General features: G+C 51.2%; 1 protein-coding gene across 1 annotated transcript in view; it reads left to right on the forward strand.

Moving 5' to 3' along the window:
- Positions 1-11,215, forward strand: part of LAPTM4B (lysosomal protein transmembrane 4 beta) — a 71,987-nt gene extending 60,772 nt beyond the window's left edge. Inside the window, exon 7 of the mRNA XM_008255778.5 lies at positions 10,119-11,215. Within this exon, the coding sequence (XP_008254000.2) occupies positions 10,119-10,196 (78 nt within the window). The 3' untranslated portion in view covers positions 10,197-11,215. The remainder of the gene's footprint in view (positions 1-10,118) is intronic.
- Positions 11,216-14,602: the final 3,387 nt, after the last annotated feature.

Raw genomic sequence — 14,602 nt, forward strand, 5'->3', positions numbered from 1 at the left:
GGCCATCTGGGGGTTGAACCAACAGAAGGAAGATCTTTCTCTCCGTCTCTCTCTCTCTCACTAACTCTGCCTGTCAAACAAACAAACAAACAAACAAGATGCATTGGAGATGTAGCATAACAAATGGTGCAAAACAGAAAACAAATATTTTGCCTACTTAGGATTCATTTAAACAGAACTTTGGGGCTGTGTGCTTTGTCACGTGACATTCTCATGTCTTCCAAGGTCAGAATTCAGTGTCGTGCTTTTCCTCAGTGTAGAAGGCGGCAGTGAATAGTTTAGGTCCTGTGGGCTGTTCGACCTCTGCTGTGATGTTCAGCTGTGCTGTTGTAGCATGAAAGCAGCTGTAGACAGCGTGTAAGCTGATGTGTGTGGTTTGCTTCCTGGTAAGACTGTACTTATGGAGGCAGATTTAATTTCATATAATTTTCGCATCACAAAACTAAAAAAAAAAAAAATTCAGCCATTCAGCAATGTTATCGAATCCTAGGCCATGCAGAAAACAGGGGGCAGCCGAACCTGGCCTGTGCAGTTCACCAACCCCTGCTTTAGTGGAGGCTTAGGCTGACCGTGGTAGGTCCTTACAGGACAGCAGTCCACCCATCCCAAGGAATTGGGCAACCCCAGCCTTCAGCCTGGATAAACCCGAGTTGAGCCATCCCCTTCCAGAGGGTTGAAAACCCAGCAGCACCTAGTCCTTAGGTTCTTTATAGTGATATTTTATATTCCTGAAAAAGTTGTAATTCTTCCATGTTTCTATTACTTTGCCTACAGATCTAAATCAAGCTTAATATTGAACTAACCATAGCAGGAAATCAATAAAGGAATCATTCTTTGTGAAAACAGTAGCTGTATTACCCACTATTTCTTTAAAGCACAAACTTCCACCTTAGGTTTTCCAGAGAATAATTTTTTTTCTGCCCTTAAAGACTAAGCTCCTTACAAGGCCTTGGTGGAGGCTGGGGGTAGCCCTGCAGGCGGTGGGGTTTGTGCCTTCAGACTTTACAAGCTGAGTTTTTGATAACTTTGCTGTGCAAGGTTGTTGCAACCCACATAATAATAATAATAATAATAATAATAATGTAGCTGCACATATGGCTTGGAAGGTGCGTAGGAGTCCAGGATGCTTGCTTTGGGGACGTCGTCCCTGGCAGCTGCAGCCTGCGCTGTACTTCCAGTGATGAACTGCTCGGTGGCCCCGTCCTTGGGCAGCGTGGAGCAGGGTTCACGCCCTTGTTGGCACAGCCATTGTTTCTTCTTTCTTTGTCATCTAGGAGGCAAGGACCACGCTCTTTGTTCAAAGACTCACCGTAAAAATGAAGGTTGGCTAAGCCTAAGTATAAGCCTTGTGCTGTGCTAATAAGCACATGCATCTTTCTTTCTGCCCTGTGTTTTCTCTGCGTTGTTGCCAGATTGATCCAAAACATAAATCTGATTTTGTCATCCCTGTCCTGGAGTGATAAGAAGTTATACATAGGTCATGCATTGCTGACACAAGCGCAGGTGCCTATGACATCACTAGGCAGCTGTAACCTCGCAGGATCACCACCATATACACTGTCTGTTGTCGCCAGAAATGTTTGCTGCTCTCTGCCTCCAGTTCCTGACACAGAGCTCCAAGTCTTGTATTTTCCTGGGTGATGGGAGTGTCTTTTTTCCCTTTTTTTAAGATTTATTTATTTGAAAGTGAAGGAGAGGCAGAGAGAGAGAGAGAGAGAGAGAGAGAGAGAGAGAGAGAGAGAGAGGTCTTCCATCCACTGGTTTATTCCCTGTTGGCCACAACAGTCATAGCTTTGCTGAGCCAAAGCTAGGAGCCAGGAGCTTCCTCCGGGTCTCCCATGCAGGTTCAGGGGCCCAAGGACTTGGGCCATCTTCCACTGCTTTCCCAGGCTGTTGTAGGGTGTTGGATTGGAAGTGGAGCAGGACTTGAACCAGCACCCATATGGGATGCTGGCACAGCAGGCGAAGGCTTTACCTGCTGTGCCACAGCGCCGGCCCCAGGAGGGTCTTTTGCTCTACAGGGCTTTGTATAGGGCAACATAAGACAGAAAAACATCCTAGGAGAGAAGGGTCACAAGAAAACGTTGTGCAGCTGGCTATGAGGTGCTGTGCTGGGAACTGCTGGGCTGGGCGCAAGGGGCTGGAGCAAGTGGTGTGGAGCCAGAGAAGCCTCGCCCTGCCTGCCGCATGCATTAGTCCGTGGGGCGCCTCCTGACATCCTGGTTCTGCTGTTTGCTGGGGTGTTCCAGGCCTAGTGGGTGATGTGTTCCTGTGGACGTTGGGTTCTGCAGGCCTAGAGGACTTCTCTATGAGACCCTATCAGCCCCGAGGTCGTGACTTCCAACAGCGTGGTACTTCCCCGGCTTCCGTGTTGAGCGTCTGTACTGCTGTGTCCAGTTCCTCCTGCCCTGCCTTGTGTTCAGAGTCACGTTGGTGATGCGGGCCAGGCCCCTGTCAACTGTTGCTGTTTGCTTGCCCACCAGCCTCCGGGTGGAAATTCCCCCCGGGTAATCCACTTCCTCTTTCATGTCCAGTCGCAGCTGCCATGATTAGCCTCTTTTTTATTTTTTAGAATGTTCATGTTTTTTTAATTTGAGAGAGGCAGAGACAGAGATCTCCCACCCACTGGTTCCTTCCCCCCATTCAAATGCCCACAGCAGCCAGATGTTTGCTGATTCACTCCCCCAAGCAGCCGGGGCAAAGCCAGGAGCCTGGAGCTCCATCTGGGTGGCTGAGACCCACAAATTTGAGCCATCATCTGCTGCCTCCCAGGGTGTGCATCAGCAGGAAGCTGGGATGGGGAGCCGAGCCGAACTCAACCCCAGCACCGCAGTGAGCATCCCAGTGACGCTGCCCCAAACACCTGCCCATCTTCCACCTTTCATCCCCGTAGTGAGCGCCCTCAGTTCTATTTCTCATCTCCATGGTAACCTCTATGTTTTATAGTCATTTCTCTGTTTCTAATAGACCTTTTGACTTCTTGTTGCACAATATTATCCTTCCTGTGTTGTATCGAATTTTTGCGTTATGTCATCAGTTTATGTTCACTTTGACTATAGGAAGATGTGGGTATTGTTCAGTGCAAAGTTCTGTGTGGTTCATCTCCCTCTTCTGTCTGTCCCAAGCTAATGCTTGCCTTGGTTTGGGCTGCCAAGTCTTTTCCCTAGCCCTGCTTTTTTCTAAGTGGCTATGAGACCTGTCCATTACCAATTGATATTTTTTCCTACTTGTTTGACTCCATAGGATCAGCTGTGAGTTCTCTGTCTTTCCTGTCACTCTTGCCCCTGCTCCTGGCTGGATGAGGTGGCCCACAGCTGTCATTCTGGGCCTTGATGACACGAACTTTATCTCATCTTTACTAGGATGAAGGAGGCCGGAGAAGAGACTTGTGCCCCATCCACATGCCTTAAAATCCCCAGAGGTATTTCTTTGAGAATCTGATGCAAATCGGATGCACTCTGCAGGAAAATGCACACAGACATAAAACTGGGTCTGCACCGTGGATCCCCAGGAGCCTGTGAGCATTGTCAGCACAGTATTTTTTAGCACGTTGTAAGATAACCTCTGTGCCCGTCTGCAAGCATCTGTATGTAGGCATGATGCTCTGTGGAAGGTAATCCTAGCAATGCAGAATTGCAGTAAGCCTCTGGCTGAACGCTCAGCTTCTAATAAAAGTCTGATTCCAGCCCCAGGACCCAGCATTTCCTACTTTTACCAATAACTGATTCTTCCCTCTTGAGCATTTTATCATTTCTTACGATTGGATGAAGGAATGCATTTCCACCTTAAATGCCTTCTGGCTTTTCGCCCTAGCGGGAATCACTTCTATTCCAGGATGTGAGACCTTGGGGTTCGTTTGCTGTGAGCGCTGATGTAGTGGGAAGGGTGAAGCTTCTTCCTCGGCAAGCACGCCGAGTCTTGGCTGAGCTGAGACCTGTTCTCGGCTTTGTTCCGTCCACAGCCTGTCTGGTCCTGGCTGCCCTGTTTCCAATCCAGCTCCCTGCTAATGTGCCTGAGAGGGCAGCAGAAGAGGGCTAGCACGAGGGCTTCGAGAGCAGGGGGCTGTCGAGGGAGAGCCCGGGTGTGTGCCTGCTGGAGCGTTCCAGTGCCCCACACTCCGCCGCTGAGACCTGTGAGGGTCAACCCCAGGGGACTGGGCTCAGCTTAGAACCTGGTAGTGGGGCCGGCGCTGTGGCGCAGCAGGTTAACACCCTGGCCTGAAGTGCCGGCATCCCATATGGGCGCCAGTTCTAGTCCTGGCTGCTCCTCTTCCAATCCAGCTCTCTGCTGTGGCCTGGGAAAGAAGTAGAAGATGGCCCAAGTCCTTGGTCCCTGCACCAGCGTGGGAGACCTGGAGGAAGCTCCTGGCTCCTGGCTTCAGATTGGCACCGCTCTGGCCATTGCGGCCATCTGGGAAGTGAACCAGCAGATGAAAGACCACTCTGTCTTTCAAAGAAACAAAATAAATCTTTAAAAAAAAAGAGAGAGAGGAGACAACCTGGTTGCACGTGCAGCAGTCTTGGGCGGAGGTGTGTAAGGTGGGTTTCTGTTTATCTGCTGAGAGGAGCTGCTGAAGAAGAACATGGCCTGTATTCTTTTTTTGGTCATATTTTGAATGCTTACCTTTTTTTTTTTTTTTTTTTAAAGGATTTATTTGGAAGGCAGAGAGAGATTCCATCCACTGGATCTGGGTCTCCCACGTGGGTACGGGGCCCCAGCACGTGGGCCATCTTCTGCTGCCCTCTCAGGCACATTAGCAGGGAGCTGGATTGGAAGCAGGGCAGCCAGGACCAGAACTGGTGCTCTGATAGGGGACGCCAGCATCACAGGTTGCTGCACAAGCCACTGTGCCATAATGCTGGTCCCTGCTGAACTCCTTTTTTTCTTTTTTCTTTTTTTTTTTTTTTTTTAAATTTATTTGACAGAGTTATAGATAGTGAGAGAGAGAGAAAGGTCTTCCTTCCATTGGTTCGCCCCCCTGATGGCCGCTACGGCCAGCACTTCGCCAGTCTGAAGCCAGGAGCCAGGTGCTTCCTCCTGGTCTCCATGTGGGTGCAGGGACCCAAGCACTTGGGCCATCCTCCACTGCACTCCTGGGCCACAGCAGAGAGCTGGACTGGAAGAGGGGCAACCGGAACTAGAATCCAGTGCCCATATGGGACGCCGGCGCCGCAAGCGGAGGATTAGCCAAGTGAGCCACAGCACTGGCCCCGCTGAACTCTTTTAAAATAAAAAAATAGAAAAACTGAGTTTAACTAAAACCATCTTTTCAAAAATGTCAAAGTAGTCGCCTTTCCCCCAGTTTTGCTGTTCGGCACATTTTGCGTTAATTGTCCCTGAGGCTTTCTCAGGTCGCCTGCTCCTGTGGGAAAGGAAAGTACTGTATTTAGGCAGCGTTAGCAGACCAGAGTGGAAACAGGAGGGCAGTCCCCGCCGTACCAGCAGTCAAATCAGCATCATCGAGATGAAAAGATGATCTTATCCCTCAGGAATGTGAGATCCAGGGCACTTGGAGAACTTCTGAAAGCGGTCCAGGAGCAAGAGGAGGTCATTGTGCAGTCAGCAGTCAGCAGTCAGCAGTCAGCGTGGGGCATAGAAATCGAGAAACAAGTGAGGCTCGGAAACTTCAGGGCAAGGAGGACCTCTTCTCTGGGCATCTTGAGAGAGGAGGCAAAATACTGACTTCAGATGGAACTAAGATATATGTTTTATTTATTTGAAAGAGTTACTGGGGGGGGGGCAGGGGGCGGTCTTTCATCACTCCCCAAATGGCTGGAGCTGAGCCGATCCTAAGCCAGGAGCCAGGAGCTCCTTCCTAGGTCTCCGATGTGGGTGCGGGGGCCCAGAGGCTTGGGCCATCTTCTGCTGCTTGCCCAGGTGCATTAGCAGGGAGCTGGATTGGAAGTGGAGCCACCGGGGCTCGAGCTGACACCCATATGGGATGCCGGTGCTACAGGCCGGGGCTTTAACTGGCTTCGCCACAGCACTGGCCCCTGAAGTGGAACTTTAAGTCTCAAGGTGATTAGCACGTCACAGTGACAGACTGCTGAACCGAATATGAGAGTTTAACTTGACAAACAAAAGGAAGGTCGCAGCACTTTTTCTTTCTTTTTAAGAAAATGTTGTGTTTTCTTCTGTGAGCCTTTTGGAGGATTTGGCTCAAGTGTTGCGTTTTGCTTAGAAAAGGAAGTTGGTGGGGATGGCTGACCCACTTCTGATCTGGTAGCTCCTCAGTGTTTCTCCAAAGACGATGATGTCAGTTTCATTGAGGTTGTGGGAGCATAGCACCGATGCTCAGCTGTGCTAGGTGGCATAGTTCCGGTGCCCAGCACAGCTGTCCCGCCTGTCACCTGCTACCATTTCTAATACCAGCTCTTGCACAGGCGACAGACGTGAGTTCTCCCTCTGCTCAAGCCGAGACGTTCGGGATTCCTGGTTTGCAGCTGGACACTGGACAGGACCTCTGGAGCTGGTGCACACACGCTCTGCGTGCTCCGACCCTGGCCTGTCGTTCCAACTTTGTCTATGCAGCGTTCTCTCCCCAAGTCCTCACCCTGGCACGGCCCTCGCCATTGGCACAAAGCGCTCTGCTTGCCCACACCCCATTCTTGCCTGTGCTCATCCCACTTAGCACCAGTACCCAGTTAACCTCCCGCTGGCCCTCTGCGATGCCTTCTTGGACCCCTCATTCTGAATCGGTTGTCCCTGTAGGTCTGCTCATGCATTGATCATAGCAGATTCTACCCGTCCACCTGCTCTGTCTTCCACCAGACTGCAGGTGCCCTAACAAGCAGTGATGTTGTCAGGTCTGTGTTTTCCTTCCCGAGTGCAGGTGCCCGACATGTGTGGGTCTGGTGGCTGTGAGAGTGGATGGCTTCCTTTTATGGGGAGAAAGCAGGAAGTGACGTCCTTGCGGTATGGGGTTGGCATCCCACACCGAGTGCGTCTTGGACACTCCTTCCCCTCTCAGCATGGACACCAGGTGAAATCTGCCCCAGGCTCTGTTCCTTGGGTAGAGCCTGCACTGTGGACATTCAGAGCACAGGCGCAGGGTCACAGCTGCTTCCAGGAACAAAGGTCGCAAGCCCGACAGGGTCAGATCTGCCTCTGGCCATCACCTGTGTGTCCCTGTGTCAGTTGTCCACTGATTGCTTTGCAACTCTAGCGTCTCCTTTTCAGTCTCATTGGGCTGGGCCTGGTCAGCATTCCTCCCTTCCCGGCTGGGCCTGTTCAGCCATGTGAGTCCAGGACAACGGAGGGGGTTCCTCCTGCAGAGAGGGTCTGGATCTTGTTGGCAGTGACTCCAAGCCGGGAGGCGGTGGGCAGCAGCAGCAGCACCTGCTCATGACAGGTGGCCCTGCCCACCTCCACTCCCCAGCGGGTTCCAGGGCACCAGGCACCTCCCTGTGAACAGCTCCCGGCAGCAGGTTCGTTCTGTCCCAACCCCAGCCTGCTCCATGTGGACCTGCTCTGCCCTGGGGCTGCCCCGACAGCTTGTCTACCACCTGGAGGGCTTCATACCCTGTGCACCCTCCTCATCCCCAGCCACAGGAGGGGACCTTTTCCAGGCTTGTTCCTCCCTGGAGGATCCCAGCTCAGCACTAGCAGTTGGCAGAGGGCCCCTTTGCCCCTCCCAGTCAGTTCCCCATCGCTCCCATCCCCTAGTAATGACTTACTGTATGTTCTCTATTCAGATTACTCTGTGACCTCTGTCTCCTGGCTGGCCCCTCACCAATTCACATGCCCTCTTTCCAGATCACTGCGCCACTGCCCCAGCCAGCAAACCACAGGGTTCTTCTGGGGTTCAAACACCAAAGAACCCACAAACAGCTTCTGGGTTCTTGTCCATTGGCACTGAGCGCCTCCCTCAGGTGAAGTGCCACAGGAACACCAAGACTTAGAGAGGAGAGAGGAGAGAGGCCCCCATCATAGCGCAGCAGGTGAAGCCACCGCCTGCATCCCAGCTGCTCGACTTCTGGTCCAGCTCCCTGCTAATGTGCCTGGGAAATTTAGCCTGGCCCAGTCCCAGCCTTTGCAGCCACTTGGGGAGTGAAATAGCTGATGGAAGACCTCCCCCTCCCCCTCCCCCTCCCTCCTCTTCTCCCTCCCCCTCCCCTTGCTCTCTCCCTCCCCTATCCCTCTCCTCCCCCTCCCCTTCCCCCATCCCTCCCCTCCCCCTTGCCCTCTTCCTCCCCTCCCCTTGCCCTCTCCCTCCACCCTCCCCCATCCCTCCCCTCTTCCTCTCTCCTCTCTCCTCTTCCCCTCCCCCTCTCTCTCCCTCTCCCTCTTATCTTCCTCCCCTCCCCCTCTTACTCTCTCTCCCCCTCCCTTCCCCCCTCCTCCTCTCCCTTTCCCTCACTCTTGCCTTTCAAAATAAATAAAATTTTAGGAAAAAAAAGACTTGAGGAAGAGAAGAATCCACTGTGTGATATGCTCGCAGAGGGGAGGGTGTACATGAGTCTGGGGGGTGGGGTGTGACAGACAATGAAAACTTTAGTGTTGCTGAGGGACTGAGACATGAAAGCCCATGCAGTGGGTGGATATTTGCCCCCTTCAGTCTAAGTGACATCCATAGCAGAAAACACGGCCATGCGTGGCTTTGTTAGTGTTCTCTGTTTCCATAAAGCTCTTGAGTTGGGTGAGGTTTTATTTCTTCTCATGTCTGAACTTCTCCCAGCAGGAACTGTCTTTGACAAAATTATCTTTTTCTTCTTCTTTTTTAAAAGATTTATTTATTTGAAAGAGTTACACAGAGAGATGGAAGGAGAGGCAGAGAGAGAGAGGGCTTTCATCCACTGGTTCACTCCCCAGGTAGCCGCAATGGCTGGAGCCGCTCCGATCTGAAACCAGGAGCCAGGAGATTCTTCTGGGTCTCCCACGTGGGCGCAGGGGCCCAAGGACTTTGAGCCATCCTCTATTGCTTTCCCAGGCCACAGCTGAGAGCTGGATCAGAAGTGGAGCAGCTGGGACTCGAACCAGTGCCCATATGGGATGCCAGCAGTGCAGGCGGTGGCTTTACCCACTACGCGACAGCACCAGCCCCCAGAATTATCTTCTACCTGCAGCAGCTGCCACAGGGAGGCACATAGCCAGTGGTAGCTGACTGATGAAAGGGTTGTTATATTGAGTTTGATTCTGTGGCCGACATCAGCCAGGGTTTCCTTGTGCTAACAGCTGATAACTACTACCACCTAATATGTGTGCACGTGGACTCTATAAAACAGGGAGGTTATCTGTCAGTTTAGCGCTGGTTCCCGTTAGTTTGCAGATAATGTCTACCATTTCAAGTGTGCCCCAAGCAGAGAACTAGGTATTTTATAGAGTCCCAATTCTCACATACTCCTATTTCACAGATTTGGAAACTGAAGGTACGCACTTGCCAAGCCTGGTGAAATGTACCCAAATCGGACCTGGAGTCTAGGTTGACACGCAAACTCTTGTACCTCCCTCTGTGCCATGCGGCTCCCACACTGAGTCAGGGTCCCGGTCTCCATGCCTGCGTCCACCTCCACACTCACCCAGGAGGCCTTTGGTTTTGTGCTCAGAGATGCGGTCCCCAGCCATCCAGGCACCAAGGGCACCCAGGCCCGTGTAGATAGGATTAGGCAAAGTCGGGGCTGAAAATCTCTCCCCATTTACTTCCTCCAGGGCTGAAAAAGTCTCATCCAGGCGGGTGTTGAGCCTGGCGGTGGAGGTACCCACATCTCACACGGGAACGCCAGCACTGGCTTCTGGCTCCAGCTTCCTGCCATGCAGAGCCTGGGAGGCAGTGACCGGGCTCTTGCCACTCTCATGGTAGAACCACACTGAGTGTTGGCTCCGACTCTAGCCACGCCCAGCCCTGCTATTGTGGGCATTAGGAGAGTGAACCGGTGAATAGAGCTCCATCTCTCTCTCTCTCTCTCTCTCTCTCTCTCTCTCTCTCTGCCTATCATCATCATCATTGTAACAATAATAAATGAAGTCTCTCATCAGAGTGTAACTACTTGCTGGAAAATTGAACTTGGTGTCTGTGTGTGTGTGTAGGTTATGGAAAATGTTTAATTGCAGAACTGTTCAAGTGAAGGGCGTGCGTGTCCACTTTCCCACACTAACTCTTGCCTTCCTTTTCTTCTCAGGTGCTGTTACCCCCGTACGATGATGCCGCTGTGAACGGCGCTGCTAAGGAGCCGCCGCCACCTTACGTGTCTGCCTAGGCCTGGGAGGGGGCGGCGGAGCCGAGAGCAGCAGCCCGACGTCCCGGCCGTCGGAGCGGGAGTTCTGCAGTCCCGCTGCCGAGACGAGCTCTCCACGTTGACTTGTCGCTGAAATGCTACATTTTAAGATTGAGATGTTAGGTTGAAATCCTCTGTAGTTTCACACATTTGCTTGAGCTAGAACACTGTGATAGGTTAGCTGTAGAGTTCTTGCTGTAGGGGTGGCGATGTAACGGGCCCCGTTAGTCTTCCCTGAGCCTTGAAGCTGCCCCCAACTCTGGATGGCCCTTGAGTCGAGGACTCTAGTTTTATCCCCTTGGGGGCAATGATTCGTCATACTTTTTCTCTCTGTTCCCTCTATCTGTTTGGAAAGTATAAAATAAAATCGAAATGACACAATACTTCACTTAAACCATCCAGTGTGTGGAACAACAGGCATGTTGACTGTGTGACCATTGCTCTAAGTAGGAGTACACACACACCAAGAGTTCCGCTACAATTCTTTATGGTTTCAATTCAGTGACCTCTTGAATTTGCTGGTTCTGGGTTTTCTTGGTGGTCTACACTGAGGCTATTAGATAATGCCAGGCAGCAGAGGTCAGTCATTCCATGCTCAGGGTGGCACTGGTGTATCTAGCACTAAATGGGAGTTGGTCCCCCCTTATACTCAGTGTTCTACCCTAGCCTAACCCAAAGAGAATATCCGCTTGCTTTGTCAAGGAAGAGGATTGCTGTGTATTTGCCTCATATTATGGATGAGGGGTCTTCCTTCTTCTTCCCCCACAAGACACCTCCCACTAGTGATTATCCTGCTGTGCCTCACCCTCACTCACCATCTTGGAAAACACCAGTCTTCAGGAAGGCGAGGGGGGGTTGTGCTCCCTGTGGAAGGCCCTATCTCTGCTACCTGCATTGCAAAGGAACTTTATATTTCCTCTGTTCCAAGTTGCCACCTTTCCTGTTGTTCATGATTTTGCTGTAAATGAAAGCTTTTGCAATTAAAGCGAAATTTGCCCGTATCCAAGAAGGCGACCTTTGACTGCAGTGTTGGTGCTTGGTACCCTCCTGCCCACATACGGCGCTGCAGACGCAAACGGCTCAGCCGAAGGTGCAGGCCTTGTGGCCTGTTTCACACGTGTGGGTTTTTCCCCGTTTCAGAGTGTTGGCTGGAAGCTCGGCCCCTATCCCCGGTGCCAATCAAAATAATGAGGACAAGGTGTTCAGGCAAAGGAAAGAAAACATGTCTGTCTACAGATGAGTGCTTAGCAGACTCGGTTGTGCCGGATGAGGGGGTCTGGGGCTTACATAAGGGTGCTACGAGAAAGGAGGTGCAGGGCTGTGGTGTCCGGTGCCACAGCTTGTCACCAGATCAGCGACAGTGTCTGCCTTCTGTTTCCTCACAGGCGGCAAGATTAGATCTACCTCCCTGGTCCATTCTGCAACATACCCTACCCCACCCCACCCCCCAATCAAAGAAGAGATAAGGAGCAAGGCAGCTTGTACCTTAGCACGTGGGTATCCGGGCTTCACATTTAAGAAGTGATAACTGCTTGCTTGTATTATTTTCTACCTGCTCACAAGAACATTTTCAGGGGCAAGCAGACCCCAGCTTCCAACATTGACACAAACCGTCCCCCTCCCCAGCTCCAAGTGCTCAGCTGTTTTGCATATTATTGCTTTCTGTCCATAGTACACTGTTAATAAGCAGGTAAGATATTACTTTGTTCAAAGGGAAATGAAAGGTTAAGTGGGGAGGGGGACTTTACCCTTGAGACTGAGCCTAAAGCCCCTTCTTGTGATGGATGTCACTAGGATTCTTTATGAAGTCCCCCTAAGAAATTCTGTTCCGTGAAGCTTTGTGCTCCCAGGATCACACAAAGTCAGGCATGGGAAGGGTGCCAAGAATGGACAGGGCCTGTCGGGTAGTGTCACAGGCCCCGCGGGAGGCACATGAGAAATCACTGTTCCTTGCATCTTGCTCCCCATGATTTTCTGGCTCTTTGCCTGATTTTTTTTTTTTTTTTTTCAGTGTGAGAGTGACACTGGCCAGGTGGAGAGGAGTGTCTTGTCCGAGGGTCTCCATCAGGTCCCTGGGGAGGACCCAAGGCTGCCGCTGGCTGGTGTTGCAATGCTACAATGGCACCGGAGACCCCGGGTATCTGCATTCTCAGAGACCCCATGGAGGGCTGTGGTGCTGGATTTTCTTGGCTCCTGGCATGACTCTGGCTAAGCTCAGGGCTGCTTCCGTGTTTACCTCTGAGAATAAAGAATTGTCTTCTCGTGTCTCCACCACGGGGAGGGAGGTTGTGATGTGCGAGTTGGAAGTTCCTGCCGCACACCCTGTGGGTGCTTGTTCTGTGTGTGTCTCACTGTACTTGCCTGCATAAACACCTGTCACCTGTAAGTTCAGTCCCATTCTGATATCTAGCCCCATTCACCTATTTTGTTAAGCACAGTCACTCCCTCATCTCCTTCATTTTCTCACACCTGGGCCCTTCAACATTTTTTGCGTGGATTCCCAAGCCTCCTTTTTAAAAAAAAAAAAAAAAAAAGATTTAAGAAATAGCTCCCATCTGCTGGTTCACTCCAAATGTCGGTAATGGCTGGAGCCAGAGTCAAGAGCCAGTAATGCAGTCCAGGTCTCCTACCTGGGGACAGGGCCCTAATGACTTGAGCCATCACTGCAGGGTTTGTGTTAGCAGCAAGCTGGAGTCAGGGGCTGGAGCCGGGAACTGAACCCAGGCACCGCAGTGTGGGATGCGCGTGTCCCAGCCACTAGGCTAAATGCCATTCAGCCCGAGTCATTATTTTAAGTTGTGGACATTTGAGCTGAGCACCACAAGGTCTGCAAGTTGACCCACTCGTCAACAGCCCCATTTAGGAAAGAGATTTAAGTCTGCTGGGAAAGAGGGAAGGGGGACGTTCATCCCTTTAGTTAATTGTGGCCTAGAAACAGCGCTTGTGAGTGGCTGCGGTGGTCAGATTTTCGTGAGATCCAGTGACCTCGCAGAGGCCTAAGGCCACCTGGCCCCCCTCCTCCCGCGGCCTCCTTCCTACAGCTGCGTTACGTGCTGCATCTTTGCTGTCTGATGTTGATGTACTCATCTCTGTCCCTTCCCTTCTGTTGTCCCCAGGAATGCGTAACAACTTAAAAAAAAAAAAAAAAACAAAAAAAAACTGCACTGGCCCTAAATGTTTGTTTCATTTGGCTGCTTAGCCAAACCACATCTTGTTGCATTTGTCTTCATTAATCAGCAATACTTAATGATTTCGATAAACCAACTTCATAGACTGGAAACATTAAAGTTGTTATTCTCCAAAGGGGAATGTATACTACTTGAAAAGTTCATCATTCAAGGGGAAAAAAAAAAAAAATCCTGCTGCTCGCACTGATGTTTTATGATAGAGGAAAACTAATGAGACTATAAAAACTGTTCTTTCCTTTGTTTTTTAAAAGATGTGTTCGTTTTCGTAGCCAGTCTGGAAACCGACTTAAATAGCATTACAGTGTATGTCAGCAGCCCTGGAGTGGAGGGAGCAGGTGCTTTGCCAAGGTGTCGAAAGAGCAACCTAGAAGAGCTGCCAGCAGAAAGCGCAGGCTAAGCGACTTCAGGGCTCCCCACCTTCAGACCTGACAAAAGCCAAAAATAGTGCCTGTGGCTGTAAAAATCAAGTCTTGGCAGCTCAGACACAGATTCCTAAAGGGAAGGAAAAAGGCATAGCGAGGATGGCTCCACACCCATGGAAATCACTTCAAGTGTTTCTGCACGCCGGCCAAGCATTCGCGCAATGGCTCACGGAGTGTGGAAGCCAGCCAGAGCTGCAGCTTTCTGTCCCAGAAGCCCACGCATGCCTTCTGCTCACTAGAGGACCAAGACAGCAGAAGAGAGCAGCTGTCGCTTGGCCAACCCCTAAAAAAGTTAACATCTGAGCAGAAATCAGCCCCATATGCCCGTCCGTGTGCTCCTGGTGAGCACGACTCAGAATGAAAGAGTTTGGCTTCAAAGAATGGCACAATGGACTCAAGTTTCGTTTGGTTTTACCTCCTCTAAAATGTAACCTGCTGAGGCTGGCATTGTGGTGCCACCATCCGAAGCACTGGTATCCAGTATGAGTGCCGATTCGAGTCCCGGCTGCTCCACTTCCAATCCAGCTCCCTGCCAATGGCCCTGGGAAAGTACCAGGAGATGGGCCAAGTGCTTGGGCCCCTGCCACCCGTGTGGGAGGCCCAGGTGGAGTTCCAGGCTCCTGGCTTCATTGCAGCCATTTGGGGAGTGAACCAGTAGGTGGAAGATTCTCTCCCCTCCTCATCCTCCCCCTTTCTTCAAATAAGTATTACCAAAAAAAAAAAATCTTAAAAACACTTACTTGTTTGAAAGGCAGAGTTACAGGGAGGGAGATTTTCC

The sequence above is a fragment of the Oryctolagus cuniculus genome, chromosome 6 (assembly GCF_051225735.1).
Source record: "Oryctolagus cuniculus isolate XC-2025 breed Fujian yellow rabbit chromosome 6, ASM5122573v1, whole genome shotgun sequence".
NCBI lineage: Eukaryota > Metazoa > Chordata > Mammalia > Lagomorpha > Leporidae > Oryctolagus > Oryctolagus cuniculus.